Source organism: Cydia amplana, chromosome 3 (genome assembly GCF_948474715.1).
Source record: "Cydia amplana chromosome 3, ilCydAmpl1.1, whole genome shotgun sequence".
NCBI classification, from domain to species: Eukaryota; Metazoa; Arthropoda; class Insecta; order Lepidoptera; family Tortricidae; genus Cydia; species Cydia amplana.
The window spans coordinates 2,005,548-2,027,194 of NC_086071.1; the positions used below are offsets into that span (position 1 = coordinate 2,005,548).

Sequence of the window (21,647 nt, forward strand, 5' to 3'; positions counted from 1 at the left end):
CTGCTGTTTCGTTTAGGCGGCGCAGGGCGCTTGCGCGAATGTGCGTGTGTGTCTGTGTTACAGCGTGCTACGCACATCCATGGATGGTGACTGCTGATGGCTCGACCGTCTGTGTACTCGTAAAATTCGTGTATAAGTATGTCGCAGTCGGATCGTATAATCCGCCGTATTACATTACGGCTAGCCGTTTTCAAAAACAGGGGCGTTTTGAAATGCGGCGGTTTAACGATTAGATTGAATGCGGCTGAATGAGAATCCTCCGGAATGTATTCGGCGCCATACGTTCTTCAACACGGCTAGCCGTAATGTAATACAGCAAGTTATTAGCCGCCGCTTTGACAGTTTTTAGTTCCCATCTTTAACAATCGTGGCGCTGCCTGACATAACAACAACAAACTATGACAAACGCTGGGGTGTCCATCAAATCTGAAGTTCGTCGGACTGTTTCTTTTCAAAAAACATTTCCTTCGCAATTCGCGGGGCTCCTATTTCTGAGCGGTTTGCCCTTCGGGCATCTGAAGCTACCTAACGAACCTAACCTACCTATCTATTGATTTAGTGAGACGTCCGTGAAAACATTACACTTTGGGGAAAAAAGCGTAGGTAGGTTAGGTAGGTTAGGTTCGTTAGGTAGCTTCAGATGCCCGAAGGGTAAACCGCCCAGAAATAGGAGCCCCGCTTGCGGGGCTCCGTCTATTTAAGTTGTGAAGGAAATGTTTTGGAAAAGAAATACATGTAGTGCGGTGGAACCATGGTAAAAATAAATTAAATTGCAAACATTGTCAAACTCCGGTTACGTAGGCGACCGAAAGAACTAGTCACTCTACAATCTAAATAGTTGATACGATGCGGCTAAACGTAGGCCGCCTTATTGAAGAACATATCGTAATGACAATCCGGCTAATCGTCGAACCGCCGCATTTCAAAAGGCCCCTGTTTTTGAAAACGGCTAGCCGTAATGTAAATCGGCGGATTATACGATCTGACTGCGACGTATATAGGTAAAGTGTTTAAAATATGGAAATTGAACAAAGTGCATCTATTAATGAAAAAAGTGACGAAGAAATAGCGAAAGAAAATGAGTGAGTACTTTATAAATATACTAGATGAAAACCCGGCTTCGCTTGGGTGAAATGTGACTCATAATACATATGTAGGTACAAAATGTATGTAGATATTTCTGGAGTTATCGGTTCTCAAGGAATATTAAAGGCAAAGGAAGGCATATATTTGTATAGCATCCTTCATTGTGTTTAATAAATATAGGAAATTAAAACTCAAAAGTCAATATGACATCCGGTGTCAGCATAGAAAAGGGTGTAGATGTAGGTAATATTTGTAGTTTTCACTTCTGCCGGCACTCCCGGAGTGCTACCCGTTGCTTTTTTTTTTCATTCTTTTTTCTTACTTGGGGGAGGGTGGGAGTTTTCATAGTTCTTACGTAAGCAAGATCACAAAGATGCGATTTTTTTTAAGTTCTATGAAATTATGACGTTAAAAATAATAATAATACTTCTACACTCTAAGTCTATGCTATCAAACACGGTGCAGAGTTAGCTTAAACGAGCTCAAGTACCTTTGTCCTGTTACTATTGCTTGGAACTGCTAAAATTATAAATAAAGTTTAGATCATACAAACTTCAGTGACTTAGGGCCGATACACGACTGCAACTTGTATGTAACTGCAACATATATAGACACATGCTGTTTTGGACATCCGACTCGTCATGTGATCACTGGGTAGACCAGTTAAGTACCCAAGATAGCTGATGCTGAACCCTGACAGTACCTAGTGGAGCTCGGGTTTTATACCACAGCACACGCTGTTTTGGTCATGCAACTCGTCTTGATGAGTACTTAGGAAAGTAGTACCCAAGATAGAGCTGATGCTGAACCTTGGCTGTACCTAGTGGAACTCAGGTTTGATGCAACATAGACACACGCTGTTGTGGACATCCAACTCGTCATGATGAGCACTTGGGAGAGCAGTACCCAAGATAGCTGATGCTGAACCCTGGCTGTGCTTATTGGAACTCAGGTTTGGTGCAACGTAGGCACACGCTGTTTTGGTCATCCGACTCGTCTTGATGAGCACTTAGGAGATTAGTACCCAATATAGAGCTGATGCTGAACCCTGGTTGTACCTAGTGGAACTCAGGTTTGGTGCAACGTAGGCACACGCTGTTTTGGTCATCTGAGACGTCTTGATGAGCACTTAGAAGAACAGTACCCAAGATAGAGCTGATGCTTAACCCTGGCTGTACCTAGTGGAACTGTGTGTGTGTGTGTGTACACACATAAGTGCGGATGTGTGCGCACATAAGTGCGGAGCAGCGTGATTATCGCCAGTAGGTATCCAGACGGGATAGTTTATCGCTCAATTGTGTGGTGTGGACGCAAAAATTAAATTCAAGGACATTGGCTCGCTGACCCAACGTTATGTAGGAAAGCCAGTTAGCTTCCTTACAAAAAGCACTGGGCGACCGTGTAGGATGTAATTAGCGCTTATGAAATTGTATATTACGTGTGGATGATATTGGCAATTTGATTTGGTCGTCTGGACACGTTTTTAATGGAGAAAGTAAAAGCTGTGACAGACAAGCGTACCGGACAGCAACCGGGGTCCGGTTAGTATATTTCTTTCTCGCTCTTACGTACCCGCTCGATCGAACATGAAACAAGCCTCGGATTGGATCAAAGTCGCGGTTCGGTACGTTTAGGTAGAAAAACTCCGCGAGCCCTTACAAAGCTCTGCTTTTTGCTAGTAATGTACTTATGTAAATCTAATTACTATTCATAAGTGCTTGCTAGGCTAGGCCTACATGAATAAAGTATATTTTGAATTTGAATTTTGAATTTGAATTTGAAATTTGAATTACACATACAGTCAGCATCAAAAGCAGAATAGGTACGCATCAAAAGTATCGGCGATTCTTTAATAGTTAAACAAAAAGTGGTAGAACATTTTAGACTGTGACAGATACCTACCGAACTTTTGAACGCGAACAGTAGAGATCCCCCTATTTGCAAAAGTATCCTAGGGTGGCAGATACTTTTGGCGCGTTGGTTGGTTCATCCGCTAATATTGATGCTGACTGTATTTACAAGGAGTACAGTCAGCAGGTACTTATTAGGGTATGTTTATGTCGTGTGTTCTATGGTAGCTGATGACGTGTGTAACAGCGTAATTTGCGTCAGGGTACGGCGCCAGCGAGCCGAGCGGGCCCTAAGTAGACGTTAAGCGCGTGTAAAGTTAGGGCGCGCCTTTATGGCCCGCGCCCGCCCAGCCGCCCCACCCGCCCCCCGCGACCGAACAAAAACAATGGGACCCTTACAGGCCAGTTCGAACGTATACACTGACATTAGAATATCTGTTTATTCTGTTTATTGTTGTTGTCATTTAGTTATCGTGCGTCTCGTTAGCGTTCTAATTGGCATGTTACTTTTTACTACGTTAACTGTTTCTCGATACATGTAGGTATCTACTTTTATCGAACTGTAACTGTAACTCGCACCGTAGTTGACTTCACCTTCCTTGTTGCCAATATTGATGATAGGTATGATTCATGTAGCTATATTATTAGGTATATGTATTATACATAAGATACATGAGGCCATACTGATACTTATGAGATATTAAATATGATCAATTTATTCTGTCTGTATATATCTGTAAAGACCAAAGTCTCATACTGTATGTGTACGTACCTACCACATTTATTATGCTAAGTTAGTCGTATCGTATCGATATCTTTGGGGCTGTATGTTTAGGTACCTGGAAACACAATTATACAGGTCAATGTCCACAAAATATGTAGGTACCTTGGTACCTAATTGTTTTAGGTACATTTCCGTATTTCCCCGAATCGCCGAATACCCAATAAATTATCAATAACGTAAAGCGATAACTCTTGATAACGATTTCATGTCTGTATTCTACAAAACGTGCGAAACACCTGATGTGTCCCGATTGAAAACTAATAATTAACGAAGTGCTTTAGATCTAAGATCATCGAGCAATAGTAATAACGATTATCCGTGTAACACATATTGAACATAAAATTGCTTGTCGTACATAGTTGTAAAGAAAACAATCAAATAATCGTCAGTTTATCGCTTTGTCGGTCGCCGAAATTCAGCGCGATTAATGACCGAGTGCGCGATAATCGTAGCGATAGCGGCGCGTTTGATCATGTTGACTCAAGCGGCCCGTATCTGTGTTACTAACCTTCTTGTAAAGGCTTGTAATGCGTTTTTGATGGAAGAGGGCGCGGCCGATAGCTCGTATAGTATCGTACTTTAAAACACTTGCAAGTCGACTATTCCGATATTATTTAGCACATCAAAACTGATAAAATACGTTGTGTTTTGACATTAAATCATTCAGAGATGAGATTTCAGATCGTGTTGATACGTTGGATTGATACTTGATCATACTCGTATCAGGAGTGGTCTCGTTATGTGCAGGCATCGGAGTTTTTATCGCATGGTAAGACTAATAGCAAGCTATGGAGTCGACATTTGCCATAAATGTAAACTCTTATTCATACTCATACTCATTTACATATTTCATTTATCTTAAAATGCCTTTAGAGCGGTCGGTCGTGTATATTATCTTAGTCGAATTATATATACAAATATTTTTCTATTACATTATGAATTCATAACTTCAATTATTTTAACATACAACTACTTATACAAACTACATCGCTGCGAAAGACCTAATGTCATGTAGGTACTGACCGCTGATAAAATTGATTAGTATTTGTCATGTGTCAATCACTGGTGATTGCAAACGTAGTAGTTATTTATATCTGTAAGTGGTAAATACGTTGTGGAATATTCCATAATTAATTATTATGCCTAACCCAGAAATAGCTGCAATTTTGGCATGGATAGAGCCATACAACGATTTACAATATGACTATGAAAAATCTGCTAGTGTGCTTGAGTTGTGAAGTACAACTCACCCAATTAAAACATACATTTATTTTAAAACATATCTGTGTCATATCATCATTAAACTCATATACGTAGTAACTATTTAGTAATCGAGAACAGATTACTAAATAGTTACTACATATTAAATAAAATTAATCATGAGTATGAGTATGAATAAGAGTTTACATTTATGGCAAATGTCGACTCCATAGCTTGCTATTAGTCTTACCATGCGATAAAAACTCCGATGCCTGCCCTAGTAGCACGGTAGCATTTTTATCATTTATCACCATGCCTGTCACGTTCTAACAAGTATGTAAGTGCGAAAGTGACGGGCATAGTGATAGTGGATAAAAATGGAACCGTGCTGAGCCCGCTGGTTATGTGTATGATTGACATAGAAACAATCGAGTAGATATACTTGGTCAACCAGATCTTGACAGTAGAAAAAGGCGGCAAATTTGAAAAATGTAGGCGCGAAGGGATATCGTCCCATAGAAAATTTGAATTTCGCGCCTTTTTTTACTGACAAGATTTGGTTGACCAGCTATAGTCAAGGAATTTGATTTGTGTGCCACTTTATGGCTCCTCTACACGAAGGGCCAACGCCGGCCACTCCAAGGGACGCATTTATGCGTTAGAGGGAGCAAGTGATATTGCTATCTCATTCTACTGCATGGCTGCGTCTAGGGTTGCCAGATCGAAAGGCGCTATTATCGGGAAAAAATATCAAAATTTCGGGATTTTGGGCCTAAGTCGGGAAAAAACCCATTCAAATTAAATTAATTGTATTAAAAACAACGATATTTTACATTATTGGCACTACGTCAGCTGCTCTGCCCAATCTCGCCACGCGCGCCCCGCGCGCGCGCTGACGGGTTCGATGCAGGTCGCTCGACGACAGTTCGGAACTTGAAATTTCAAGTTCCGAACTCTTGTTTTATAACGTGATGCTGTTTTTCGGGACAATTTTCACTTTGTCGGGAATCGGGAACACGTGCTAAAAATCGGGAGAATCCCGCCGAATCCCGACCATCTGGCAACCCTAGCTGCGTCCCTTGGAGTGGCCGGCGTTGGCCCATCGTGTAGAGGAGCCATTACAGTGACAATCAATTTGAAGGCGGCTATGGACCATAATTTTATTGTCACCCTGTGATAAGTACTACTGAGCTACTACCAGGGACCTATGCTGGTCTTACTTTGCTATTTGCTATTCGTCTATTACAAAATGCGACTTTTTGTACGAAGGAAATTGTACGATTTTCGACTTGGCCTAGAAATCAATAACGCAAAATTTTGGTTACTTTAACTATTATAACTTTTATACGAAGCTATATGTACTTATAGTATATTTGTTCATAATTTGTTTCACTTTAGCCGCGTATGAACCCCAATTTTTAGCATCCGCCTATAATCCCCGTAGCATCCGTGTTTCATCCCCTTAGTACCCGCGTTTTATTCGCGAGAGCCAGACTCGTCAGAAAGAGCCAGCGAATGGTTATCATACTGGCAAGAGCGAGCAACAGATACGGCAACGCGTTTATTACAACGCGCGGCTTAGAACGGTCACCATAGGCGGTTATAACCCGTATGACCACCGTTTCGGCGTCTGCACGCACCGTTCTGGCAACGTTGCGTGCCATGCGCGGAGCGTTTCGCACCGGCAAAATATCCTCGCCGACAATTTTTGACGGTCCGTGCATGACACGCTACGGGTATGGTCGGTGACGGAACGGGCTAGTGATTTAGATTTAGATTTATTTATTTCATAATATGAAATTATTTTACACTAATCTATACGAATTTATATTATGATCGTCAAGTAGGAAAATAACAATTGATTATAATTATACAAATGTCAAGCAATACACAATTTAAAAACCATTATAAGCAATGGGGCATAGTCTCATACTTTTTAATACAAAGATATATTTTTTGCCTGACACGTTCATAGGGTCATGGTATGATACGGTGTAGTGGGCAGAGACCTTATATCACGGGCGATGCGGGCGTAGTATTTCTGATGGGCCTACTTGGACCTACCGTTCTAAATTAGTTAATTAAGTACTATGAAATGCACGAAACTTCGACGTTATTTTAAGTGTTTCGAAAGCAAGCATAGAGGATGTTGCATCTTGCCATTTGGAAAAGATCAGATTTCAGTGATCTCTTTTATTCATCGGTGCAACGTCGCATGGCATAAAACCAGAATTATTTATATTGGAATACGTATATAATAATATTAATAATAGTCCACATGCTAGAGGAGGCCTGTGCCCAGCAGTGGGACGTATATAGGCTGAAATTATGTACTTATTTTTATTTTATATAATAATAAGACTTTTTTTATAATAATAAGAAAGCCGTTGTCGTCTTACTTAGAAATAAAATTACAGCCGTTTCAAATTGACGTTTTTTTTCGGTACAGGCCTTATAATGGAGCAGCTGTCGTATATAATATGTTTGTAGACATTTTTGAAAGTATATAGCACATTAATTTATTTAGAAATGTAACATGTAAGTAATAAAAATCCGGTTAAGTAGCTAACTACGGGTTGCACTCCGGGAGTGCCGGCAGAAGTGAAAACTCAATGACATTGTAACAGTTTTTCAATCAGGTCACGTGTCCTCTTACGAATTTACAATCAGTCGAATCTGTCGGTCACGTTATGTTACCTGTTGTTTTCTTTTATTTATTTTTTTGGTCACGAATAAACGCTCTCTACTCTCTACTCTACTCTACTCTAGTCTACGTGACCTGTCGCGAGTTTAACATTTTTTTCCCACCTCAAAAGGTGCACAGCGCGTGACAGCGCCGCTAAAGAAGTTTTCACTTCAAAAATACCTCAACGCATATCGCCTGTAATCGGTGACGTGAGTGGCCTTTGGGGTATTAAACTTCTTTAGCGGCGCTGGGCACTTTTTGAGGTGGGGAAAAAATGATAAACTCGAGACAGCGTAAGGCGATCATGTGACCGTAAGGTTTAAATGGCCACTCATTTAGATGGCATTTAAATCAATAAAGAAAAACTCAATGACATTACATGAAAAAGGTTCTAATCTTGTACGGGCTGAAATACGAGGATCTCACAGTTACATCCTAACTTTATATCACTCAAATATAATTCAATAAAGCTACATCTTGATGAAATCGCTAATAAAAGTGAACTCTAGTGCTGGTGAATAAAACTCAAAATATCATGCATGACCAAATATTTAGATGCGAGGTCTGCAAGGTAACTTTATGGCTCCTCTACACGATGGGCCAACGCCGGCCACTCCAAGGGACGCAGCCATATGGTAGAATGAGATAGCAATATCACTTGCTCCCTCTAACGCATAAATGCGTCCCTTGGCGTTGGCCCATCGTGTAGAGGAGCCATTACAATTTCTATTCGAATTTTAAACAATTAACGCTACAAATTTGAATTTCGAATTTTAAACAAGCTCACTGACCAGCAATTTCGGAACTAAAGTTTTTCAATAGAAAGGAAGATGGGTCAATTATACATAGTGCTGCAGACATTTTGGACTAGTCATTGAGTTTTCACTTCTGTCTGCACTCCCGGAGTGCAACCCGTTTTTTTGATACCTTCATGAATCATGATTATAGAACACGCCATTGGCCAGAATGCGGAGCTCTCCCATCCCGTTCCCAGTTTATCTGATGTGATATTTGTGCGCGATAGTCTGACTAAACACCGCCCTGGCCGCGCCCGCCCGCGGTGTTTGCCCGCCGCAAACATCTATGATTTTAATAAAAACCCTGCTTGATAAAAGTGCAGACACGCTTATGATGGTTACATTTTAGCTCACGTAAATTACGTAGTAATGCACTAGTAATGTCAGGCTTCATTGATGGCCGAATGTTTATTTACCTATATGTAATGAACATAGGTTAGGTATGCTAAATAGTGAAAAATCAAAATATAGGGGAAGGTGGCCTAAACCGGGGAGGCTAACGGAAAAGGCTTTATTGACCGAAGCGTAGCGAAGGTCTACGTTTTGACTCGGGCATTTTGCTTTTGTATGTCCGGATGTTCTCCTCTACAGGTCACAATTCTCAACCGATTCTTGTGAAATTTTGTGACCAGATTCTATGAGTAAATAAAAAAAAATTGTGGATCCCGTTTTTGGAAATTTTCAAAAATGGAGGAATTGTGATACCTCGCGCTTAAACAAATAGTCGTATCGATATCATAAGAGTATTTTCTTTTTGAGACATATTTACATAGTAAATGGCAAAAAATGCAGAAAAATTGTATTGCTGGTTTAGGCGGTATTTAGATATTTAGTTTGTACTCGAGAATGAGTAGCCGAATTTCGTCAGCTTAGCTAAGAACTATAATGGCGCATTTTGTAAACAATCGCTTTTTTTGTTTGCACACAGAAAGTCTGGGTTCGATCCCCAGTAAGACATAACTTTTTTTTTTACTTAAACTTCGTATTTTTTTTAATAAATTAAAATCTTTGTATTGTTGATTGATCAAACAGCTGTGTGGCCCTGTCATCGTGCACGGTCCCAATAAACTATGCTCGCGAGGTCTACAGCTCACAGAGCCACTAGTTTAGGTTATCTTTGATTTTATATGCAAATTTCATTCCATTCGACTGAAGAGTTATCGAACTTTTATTTAAAACAAATATATTGTGCGACTAAGGTTGATCAATCTTTCTCTTTAAATAAAGTTAAATATGCAATCCCTCTGTTTAAAACAAAATAAAATAAAAATATCTAATATGATTAATTAGGTACATAGTCATTGACTTTATCTTTATTTCATTTTCAATTGCTATCACTAAAGGGAAACGTTTTAGTGATAAGTACTTATAGTGATTCACATTATTAGCAAACTAAATGATTACAAACTAAACGAAATAATAAGTTTTTGCTAAAACCAAATAACCTTTACAGATACAACGGCCATCTCTTCCTTCTAATTTCTTGGCTTGACGCCCCCTCTTAGGTACGTTCTGGATCGAGGATCGTAACAAACAAAATAAACCGCTGTGATTATAGAATTTATACAGCGGTATAAGGTGACAGTCCATTTCCAACTGCAGCTGCACTACCGCTGCGACGTTACTGGTGCGACATTACTGCAGCGGCGATAGCGGCGGTGACTGCTGCTGTTGCGTCGTGCAGTCGCAGCAGCGTTCGTTAGTTGCTTGTCAATGTCAGTGTCAGACGTATAAATAAAAATACTAATTTACTTTCGTATTTTGTTTGTTTGACTAATCAAGAACTCGGTATTAGCTAAACTTTACACTTACCTACATATATATAAAGTCTATTTTTTTATTCGGTAGACTGAAATGACAGTTAATAGTATGAACATGAAATGTCATTTCATACTATTAACTGTCATTTCAGTCTACCGAATAAAAAAATAGACTTTAATTAAACGCGGGGGTCATGTCATATGTCTCCGTCAAATAAATAAATAAATACACAGACCAAAGCGAAGTAGGTAATGTTTCCGGCGTTTCGTTTTCTATGTAAAGCACCATCACGTGATCACCGATCAGCCGTCATAGAAAATGACGTGTCGGACGCCTCGGCCCGGGCCCGGCCCGGTCTAGCGTGAGTCAACCTTAAAGTGTAAGTATAATAAAATAAAGGATGGGACGCGTGATGGCGCCCGCTTCGGCAGCCCCGTTTGCTACGAGAATTAACGCCTCATATCAAATCTCCTATTGCCTATCTATACGATGCAGCTCACGTGTTTACCATACGAGTTCTGGCATCTTTTTGTTTGCCCCTCTAACAGGAAATTTATTTTAGTTATAATTTTCTGTCATTCAGTCTAAAGTTATCTATAGTGTACACTTTTTTTAAGTCGCGTAAGAAAACATTGTCAGTTTGTTGACTTTTGACCCTTTTCCCACTTAGCAAAGATTGTGTTTCGAACCAATCTCAACATTGGTTATTTTTTAGATAAACTTAATACAGCTACGTAGTAGAAGTAGCCTAGCGGTATAGCGTGCAGCCGGAGATCGTGGGTTCGTATTTCGTACGAATTCTTGGTAAAGGAAAACATGGTTGAAAAATCTGGTACAGAAGTGTGTGGGCAGAGAAGTCTTCAATTCGCATTGAACTACCATGGGATTGGTACTTCTGGGCAAAGAGAGGTAGTGCCCGGCACAGGGAACTCATTCTATTGTATTAAAAGTTAGAATAATTATTGAAATCTCAGCAAGCATTGGTAGAATACGATACGAGATATCATAAAACAATTACAGATCTTGAACACAGATAGTCAAAGTACTCAAAACATATCAAAAAATCAATAGTGATATCAAAATGAAAATAAAGATTGTAGAAACTGTTGTGCATTTACTTGACATCTCTAATTCTCCAGCAAGTGACAAACATAATTTATGAAGTTCTTAATACCGAGATAAGGAATATTTACTCACTCTGAGTACACACGCAGACACCTCAGCTATGTCTTAGTGTTATGTACACAGATCTACGTATCTTTGTAATTTTACTCGTTGAGAAATCTACGAGGCAGATAAAATTGTTGAGTTGTAAGCATTATTAGCATTAACAAAAAAAGCGACGTCACAATACAATTTAAAATGCCAATGACAATAGGTGCAAATAGTTAGTCAATCTGTATTTTATTCAAATACTAGCGACCCGCCCTGTCTTCGCACGGGTGAACCCTAATAAATTATTTACCTAAACCTTCGTCAAGAATTGCTCTATTGATAGGTGAAACACGCATGAAAATCCGTTGGGTAATTTTCGAGTTTATCGCGAACATATAGACATACAGACGCGACGGGGGACTTTGTTTTATATTAGGTATGTATAGAAGATGATGGTGACATGTCATTTGCCATTCTGTTACTGGCAGTGGCAGCTGTACGTGCGTAATAGGCGTACAACTTTATGGAATTGATATACCTACATACAAATATCATTTGACACTTGTTACTTACTTTTCGGCGAAGAAACTGAACGAAATAAGGCCCCTTTTTCTTTCTGTCTTGGTTGGAAGATTATATAGCACTATAGCAATCGCTTGCTTAAAAACTATTGTTTCCTCCAATTCTTAGGGTAACGTTACTTTTGCCCTTTTGTATGCAATCGGAAAGCGCTTCGAGAAGGAAGAAGGTTGTGGCACTCTCTGATTAGCTACGAATATCTATGCCGTTAATTATTTTTCGGAAAATCAAACTCGATCCCATGATGAGTGACGGATCACTCGGAGCAGAAAGACCTTTGCCATGCCACAATATAGGCTACAGAAAAAGATGTGAGAATCGCACCGTGTGGTCTAGCCCATAACCCCTTGGTAAGCCGGCTGGCGGCGGCCTTTCTATGCTCCGCCGCGAGGATTAACTTATCGAGCCCGGGGGATTGGGCCCCTCTCCCCGGGCCCCGCTGCCGCTTGCACGTTACGGGAATATAAAAGACCTTTCAAACGATAAAAACGCGAATAAACGCGGGATATAAAACGGAAAGCACATAATAGGTGAATTGTCTTTGCGATTCTTTCAAGTTTGTTCCATAAGGTTACTTATATTTACTGAATACGTGAATAGGTTGCTTGTGTTTAGAATAATTGTAATCTTCAATAATATACTAGAAATAAATATAAACTGAAATATCTAAGCTGAGGAAATAAAAGATAAAGAAGAAAGGTAAAGTTAATTTATTTGACAAACATGAGTAAAGTAGTACCTATAGAGATGTTATATTACTTATATTGTACAAAATTGTCCTTCATGAACTGAAACTGAAATAACAGAATAAATTATGTTTTAATAACACTTCACTTCACCCAAAGCACAGTCCATCCATAGTAAAGGCCATCCATAATAGTTTAAGAACTTGCATGCAATAAGTATTCGAGTCATTGCCTAGGTACAGAGTACCTACAATGAATTAAATCGATTGACCAAATACAGCAATGTAACGAAAATCGCATGCAAGTTCTTGAACAGTCTTAATGGGGTACAAATTCTATTGCCGTTTCATTTTATAGATACCGCGCGTGCTTGTTGTGGTTTAACGATCAAAAAGCTACCTAACAAATAAATGTTTGCAGGTAAAACAAGAACGAAGGACAAGTACCGGGTCGTGTACAGCGACCACCAGCGCCTGGAGCTGGAGAAGGAGTTCCACTACAGCCGGTACATCACGATCCGGCGGAAGGCCGAGCTGGCCGCCAGCCTGGGGCTGTCGGAACGACAGGTACCAGTTACTTTCTTTTATCTGGGGCACGCCTAGGGTTGCCAGATCGAAAGGCGCTATTATCGGGAAAAAATATCAATTTTTCGGGATTTCGGGCCTTAGGTCGGGAAAAAAAAAACCATTCAAATTAAATTAATTGTATTAAAAACAACGATATTTTACATTATTAGCACTACGTCAGCTGCTCTGCCCAATCTCGCCACGCGCGCCCCGCGCGCGCGCTGACGGGCTCGACGCGGGTCGCTTGCTCGCTCGACGACAGTTCGGAACTTGAAATTATTGTTTTATAACGTGAAGCTGATTTTCGGGACAATTTTCAATTTGTCGGGAATCGGGAACACTTGCTAAAAATCGGGAGAATCCCGCCGAATCCCGACCATCTGGCAACCCTAGGCACGCCATGGTGCGAACATCGTTATTAGTGTCTATGTGCGCATTATGTCTGTACATGTGTATGTTAGTTCCTTAGATTCCGTCAATCTGTATAGGTAGTCTTTCTGGCGCTGCCGGGTGAGGTACCTACTTACGTTTAATTCTGTGTTGCGTGGCCATTCTGAACGTTATACTACTTATTACTTATTCTGATGTCGGAGCTTAGCGAAATCGTATGCGTAATTGCGTAGGTATATAAAATGCCAATCTTAAACGAGCTTATACCTCTAATCTTATACCTTTAAACGAGCAATTCTTGTTTATTTATTTATTTATATATACATATATATTTCGGGGATCTCGGAAACGGCTCTAACGATTTCGATGAAATTTCCTATATGGGGGTTTTCGGGGGAGAAAAATCGATCTAGCTCATATCTCTGGGAAAACGCAAATTTTTGATTTTTTTTATGTTTTTGCAAAGCTTGGTCTCCCAGATATTAGATACTTAAATACCTAATGTATGAAAATGATGTCTGAAATTAGAACCTTTTCCTTCTAGTACTTTCTTCCAAAACGATATCAGATATTTATTTTTATATCCACAATTTCACAATACTAAAAAGACGGTTCGATGGCCTCTACTTGTCCGACCGAAGTGTAGTATTATAATTTATAGTACAAAATTAATACAAAAGCACGATGATTGGGTAGTACGTATAAATTGGCTTGAACTCGTAAAATCGCATCTTGGCTCTCTACATATATTTGTTTGACCTTTCAGCAAACGGTACCATATTATAACTACTTTTATTATTGCAGGTAAAAATCTGGTTCCAAAACCGGCGAGCCAAAGAGCGCAAACAGGTAAAGAAACGTGAGGAGGTCGTGATGAAAGAGAAGGGGGATCACGCATCGCTCCAGCACGCGCAGCTCCACCACGCCACCATGCTGCACCACCAGCAGATGATGAACGGCATGATGCACCACCACCACTACCACCAAGGCGTGCTGCAGGAGCCACTCATGCCCGGCGTGCCGCCCGTGCCCCTCCTGTGACCCCACGACGAATGTGCTCACTACGACTACACCTAGTGACTTGTGAGGATTGACTGTGAATCACAATTTTCTCTTCGCCATGATCTTTGTATTGTGATAAATTAAGTGCAATGCTCTTGCGGGAATTATAGTTATGCCATTAGGCATGTTTGTAAATCATTAATCGAAATGCCTTTTTAGATGTAAGTTTTCACGCTTTAACAACCAGGAGCCTATAGCTTCGTCAGGTACGTTTGAACACGGGTTCTTTTTCCAGCGAGGAATCCATTTTAATCAGTGACATAAGTTATTTGTACCCTATGGTTAGAGAAACCGTATTCAAATATGAATACCTCTTGTTAGTTTGTACTCAGATCCTTGTACACGCCTCTAAGGTGTTTATGGTCTGCCTACCCGCGAGACTTCACTGCGGATTATTATATAAGAATTGTATGTATATCTTACCTCTTTCAATATTGAAAGATATAAAAAATTGTAAATATAAATGCCCATATTTTTTTATTACATAGTATTAATTTTTATAATCATTTCTCAAAGCTACAACTGTTAACCGCGTGGTAGTTGAGATTATTAATTATGTTCATTATATTTAATTGTTTTAGTTACAAGTTATTGTCATTTCACTATCTTGGATCATTTATGATAGGTATGAAATCATTGTATTAAGTGAAATTTAATTTCATCATGAATCTCTTCTTAAGCTATTTGTTAGGCCAGTACGACAGAGGTGTTTAAAAAGGTTTGGTGGGTGGGACAGTCGAGTCGCCCGTCTCCAGACAAAAGTAAACGGTTCGGGTTCTTTCACGAGGACCCTTCCTTAAACTCTTACTCTTGTTGTGTTTTGACGGTACCTATGCGCATTTGTCTCATCGGTGCACTTAACTGACCTTGCCTTCTTCTTTGCTGCATTTGTGGCCTTGAGTGATTTCAGTTCAATGGCTCTTGAAGCCGTTACGATTATGTATATCATGCAAGTTAGTCAGTTCGGATAGATGAACAAAGTATGAAACTTATATACATAATTAACGTACGATTTGTACGAACGAATTTTAGAGGAAGACATCGTTTAGAGGGATTGCCTTGACCGGGGCTAAGTTTGGACTACTACTACTTTTAAGTTCAATGAGATTATTCTTAGACGTACCTAAATTTTATTGTTCTGTAAATATAGTGTAAGTACATTAGGTTAACTGTATACGTATACTAAATTCATAACTTATCAAATAATAAGAAAATCTTAATGGAAATGATGGTGAATCTTTGGCAATTATTTCGACAATTTTCAGTTTAAATCAATAACTTGGTAATTAAGTTTCCGTATTATCATAGGCGTTTTGTTTTGGACGGGTTCAAATAAAAATGAACAATCGATAATTTATTTGAATCAGTAATTTGTTTGAAAGCAGCCCAGTGAATGGCTTGTATAGTTTGTGCTTGTTGTATTGGAGTTGTTGTATTGATGTATGGAAGTTGTTTGTGACACCAAGGATTGTTAGTATGTACGCACCACTATCACAACACGTTTGATAAGCTAAATAAATTCATGTTAATCTATATTTGACGTTTTTTTTACCTGTATTGACTTCTTAAAACAAGTACTTAACCTGAGTCAATGTGCAAATGCTCAATGACTTATCTTTAAGACTTCCTACTGTAGATACCTAATTATTTGTCAGTTAGACTGAGATTAGCTTTTAAAATCGAATGGCGATGAGGGAATATTAGTATTGTCAGAGTATTAGTCAAAAATGACCATTCCGTGACAAATGGCGGCGTTTCATGATATGCCTAGGAATATCTCGATATGCCCGATTTTAATATAGGTACCTATACTAAAATGCTGTACATAAACAGTTTTTTTTGACAAGTTTTCACAGATTATTTGTTACGAATTTGTCCAGAAAAGCATTAAATCATTATATTTATAATTTATTTTCGGGGCAACTAATGTAAGGCCATAGATACCTATGATTGGGTGAGATAGGTACTTAAAGGCTAAGGTACAAAAAAAAGAAGCTATTTTTACACTAGTTGTGAACTGCAATAAAAAGCGGCGCCTACTATAGTAATTCACATAAATCAAACTGCTTGCTTTCAATTTATTCTCAATAGACAAGTAAACTTCGCTGTCAATATTTGTGAAGGGCAGGGTTGTCAATCACGGCAATTTACTCCAATTCTCCTCACGGTTGTAGAAGAGTAGGTAAAAAGTGCTTTTAAATATGGCCATACATTAATATCTTCTTCCTCCTCGCGTTGTCCCGGAATTTTGGCCACGGCTCATGGGAGCCTGGGGTCCGCTTGGCAACTAATCCCAGGAATTGGCGTAGGCACTAGTTTTTACGAAAGCGACTGCCATCTGTCCTTCCAACCCAGAGGAACAGAATAAGTAATAATATTATCATACCAGAGGGTAAACTAGGTCTTATTGGGATTAGTCCGGTTTCCGCACGATGTTTTCCTTCACCGAAAAGCGACTAGTAAATATCAAATGATATTTCGTACATAAGTTCCGAAAAACTCATTGGTACAAGCCGGGGTTTGAACCCGCGACCTCCGGATTGCAAGTCGCACGCTCTTGCCGCTAATAGGCCACCAGCGCTCCGGCCATAAATTAATATAATAGGCCTATATTAATATACCTAATTATTTAAAATAAATATAAGATTCAGTCTCAATATTCTGTTCTGAAGCATTCTCAAAGTCATGGATAACGTTTACAAAATTCCTATGTATATTTTATATGTAGTCGCACCTTTATAACTGAAATAATCTATTTTCTTACCTGTGTTACTTTCTTACCTATGCAATGGTATTGGTACCCTCTTAAATGAGACATATATTTATTTATATCTGGCTATCTGACGCTGGGTAGGTAAGTGGAAGGCCTTTTTAGTGAGACAAATTTTCAGTTCCTTTAAAGTCCCAGTTATCCAGGTTTCACTGTACCTATATACCTACCTCGTGCGTCTAATGACGGTCCCTATGACAATCAATCAATTATTTTATTGCAAGAACTTATTGTAGTTAAATAATGTAATACATAAGGTGATAACATTTTTAAAATTAACAGTTCATTTTTATATGGAGCAGCTGTCACGTAAAATGTTTGTAGACATTTTTTGGGAGTTAGACAATAATTTATTTAGAAATGTAACATTTAAGTAATAATAATACGGTAAAAACAAAAACATATTTCTTCAATTATTTTTTAGATTCCCTAAGCTTAACCAAAAGAGGCTTGAATGAACTTGAACAGTCATGGACCATCGACGCGAGGGGTATAAATATGGGTTCATCCTATATTCTAAGCACAGCCCTATTAAGAGGTACCTACATGGAGGCGCGAAGAATGCCGCTAACAGCAGAGTACACCGACGCTTATTGAGGGCATTTCGACGGCCGCTTGAAAGATGCCGACATTGCCGACGCTCTAATCTCGCCGCCTCGCTTCCGGTCATCCTGGTAGGAAATTATTCACTGTAGGAAGCTTCTTTTGGTCTCAGTATTTACTCTGGGTGGATTATACAGGAATGGAAATTGCGATTACCGGACAAGGCTTGGCAATTGCTTGGCAATCTCTTTTCCTGTATGTACAGTCAGCAGCAGAAGTTGCTGAGCGGGCGAGGTGTTCAAAATGATCTGTCTGTATGTTCGCGATAAACTAAAAACTTGACGCCCGCTTTGCCTCGGCCTGGCAAAAATGTTGTAGGTACTTACTTCTTGTACGAGAGTCCATTGCAGGCGCGCTTCACAATACTTAATATTGCGCCCGAGGCATGGAGCTCCGCAGTCTACCTAATAGCTCAGCCTAGCCCTATTTATGACCTAGCCGACGCTTGAAACATGCAAAAAAGTATTATTTTATTAAGAATTTTTCCTGAGTACGAAATAGACGCAACGTGAAAAAGTACCTATATAAATTTGCGTGACCATGCTTATTTGCTAACTCATGAAACCGGTTCAACGTAACAAAATAAAATATGTAAATACTTCAAAGGTTTTCGGAATGGTACCTAAACATTGTAAACACGAAATCAATATTCAGGGGATGTTGTAGGAGTATGATACCAAAACAACTTAGTAGGGAGGTGTTAATTCCAAGCAATAGAGATTGACATAATTTTTATCGCAGAGTTTAAAAATCCTATTAAAATTCTATTAAAATTCTATGAGAACTCCTAAACCGCGATACCACAAAACGACATCGACATCACTGCTACAGAGGCCCGACTCGAGCAAACAAACCAAACGCGCTGTCATGTTTGCCCGCCCTCGCTGTTTGCCCTTTGACAGCAGTCTCACGGGTCGTTAACATGTCCTAACTAACTGAATGCGTCACATAATCATCCGACTAGTCATTAGTCATTAGACTAGCCAAACAGTGATGACACAGACGGTGAGCCGGAAAGGATTCCGTTGCACAAGCTGTGTAACTAAATTACGCACTCGATCTGAACTATAGACAAACCACCGAAAACATATTTAATAGGAACGTTGACTGTACCTATTACCTATTGTTATGACTAGCGAGTAGCGACCCGCCCGGCTTCGCACGGGATACACAAAACCTTCCTCAAGAATCACTCTAGCTAGGTGAATTAGGTGAAAACCGCATGAAAATCCGTGTCATGAAAAAACATACCATACCGTCCATACCTACATCCTACAATTCCTACATACATACAGACAGACGCGGCTGGGGACTTTAGAAGTTATTTGTACCATTGTACCTAGTGATAAATTATTTCTATGCTCATGCATTGGAGCTATTTAGAAATTAAGTCCATACTAATATTATAAATGCGAAAGTGTGTCTGTCTGTCTGTTAATTACCTCTTCACGCTTGAACTGCTTAACCGATTTAGTTCAAATTTGATATATTAATAGAAATATGTATATTTGCGGAAAAGTATTTGAGGGTGACAGATATTTTTGTTTCAATGGTGCGTCGTTTTTCTTTCATAGGCTACTTTTGACGCTGACTGTACGTAGATGCCTCTCATTAAATGGTTAATCTAATACCTTTAAACGAGCAATTCTTGTATATTTATTTATATATTTATATGTACATATATTTCGGGGATCTTGGGAACGGCTCTAACGATTTCGATGAAATTTGCTATATGGGGGTTTTTGGGGGTGAAAAATCGATCTAGCTAGGTTTTATCTCTGGGAAAACGCTAATATTTGAGTTTTTATATGTTTTCCGAGCGAAGCTCGGTCTCCCAGATATTAATTTATTAATACGAACTCGTTATATAAAACAAATGTGAGAACGACCCACGTAAACAAAGGCTTTTCTGACGTATCGGGTAGGTTAGGGTTGGCTGGCAAATAGGTTATAGAGTCTGTGCGGAAAGAGAAGAGTCGTGGAATGTATCCTGGGGCCCAATACATTCCACGACTCTTCTCTTTTCGAACAGAGTCTATTATATACCTACGTACGTCGTTACGTTGACGGTTTTTCCGGGGTTTACGCGGCTTTGCCATGTTATCTTTACGTAACCAGTTTATAGCCGAATTTTAAACTCTTAAGTAAGTAAACATAAAATTATAGACTCGGTTTCATCTCGTTAGAGGAAATTCCGAATAATTGTTTGAAGTTTAAGAGTGTAGGTACCTATTAGCGCCATATTAATTGCATAAACTCTTAAAAATATTTGCAAAGTGTGTTATGTAGTCACATAATAAATAATAATAAATTACGTTTAAGTATGCATTTCTTTTATAACTTATGACTGTATGATGATGATGAAATAAACTCTTTTTAGGTACCGTAAAAAGGGGTGAGTAGGTTTCGTGGGGAGAGGTGGGTTATGAATGGGGAGAGAAGGTTTGAGAGGGGGGTGAGAAGGGATTTTGGGGCTACTGCTACAAAAATAATGTAAGTATTCCAATTTAAAACGGAGCTATAGTAATACGCATAATAAAAAAAATCGATCCAACAATCTTCCAAAATCACCTTTGTATGAAAACCCCTCTCACCCCAAATACGAGGCACTACGGGGTGAGGTGGGTTTTCCTCTTTATCGTCAAAGTTATGAAATGGAACTACCCAAAATAAAATAAAAACTAAAATACCCAAGTAGCATGTAAGTGTCGGCAAAATCAATATACCAGCCAATTTAGAACTTAGAGTAATTTAAGGGACGTATAAGGGTGTCAGAAAAGATTTAAGCTGTATAAAAGGTATTTTACAGTTATTATACAGCTCAAGCTGTATAAAAGCATTATAAAGGATACTGCGTAAGCATGAGGTGCTTTATCAGAATATAAAAAATCTACTTATCCTTAAGGCTGTATACAGGCTGTATTGTAGTATCACTTGGCACTTGTAGCTGTACAAAAGCATCTGTCAACTCCGTTTTAAAACTTTAAGAGTTGTGAGACACTACAAGCTAATTTTAGCGTAAAAGCTGTATATTGGCTGTATTGTAGTATCACTTGGCACTTGTAGCTGTACAAAAGTATCCGTCAACTCCATTTTAAAACTATTTCTTATGGCGTAATTTAACTCTCCTATAAGTATAGTAGTTGTATAACTTCTGCCTATAAGGGTATTATAAAACTAAAAGAATAAATGATAGCTATAGTACAGCTTTTTTCTGTATTACTGACAGAGCCGATTAAAGCAATTTTGTGGCGTAATTTGACACTCGTATAAGTATAGTATAGTTTTACGAGTTCTCACTGAGTGTATTATAAAACTGAAGGATTATACCTTATGTAAGGAGAACCATAATACAGCCAAACGATTAAAAATATTCTATTTTAAGAGCCAACAGGAGCTAAGATTTAAATATTTTAGGTAAATATACCTGTCTCGCTAACGGAAGCGGCTCCTAAAACTAGTGCGATAAGGACAAGGCGAAAAATCCTGCGTAAAAATATCAAAAATCGAGGTTTTGTACTCGACTGTTTCCTCTTCCAAAACTTAACCAATCGTAACCAAATTTGGAAATCTAAATGATTATGACATTATCTGTGTCGGACCGTTTTGTTTTTTTGACTAATTGATGTCAGTTTTGAATAGCACGCCTCTCATTGCGGCATAGTCAATTAG

At 39.0% G+C, this 21,647-nt stretch overlaps 1 protein-coding gene across 1 annotated transcript in view; it reads left to right on the forward strand.

Annotated features, from left to right (window-relative positions):
* LOC134662357 (homeobox protein CDX-1) overlaps positions 1-15,353 on the forward strand; it is a 30,145-nt gene extending 14,792 nt beyond the window's left edge. Inside the window, exons 2-3 of the mRNA XM_063518559.1 lie at positions 13,005-13,150; positions 14,345-15,353. Of these exons, the coding sequence (XP_063374629.1) occupies positions 13,005-13,150; positions 14,345-14,581 (383 nt within the window). The 3' untranslated portion in view covers positions 14,582-15,353. The remainder of the gene's footprint in view (positions 1-13,004; positions 13,151-14,344) is intronic.
* Positions 15,354-21,647: the final 6,294 nt, after the last annotated feature.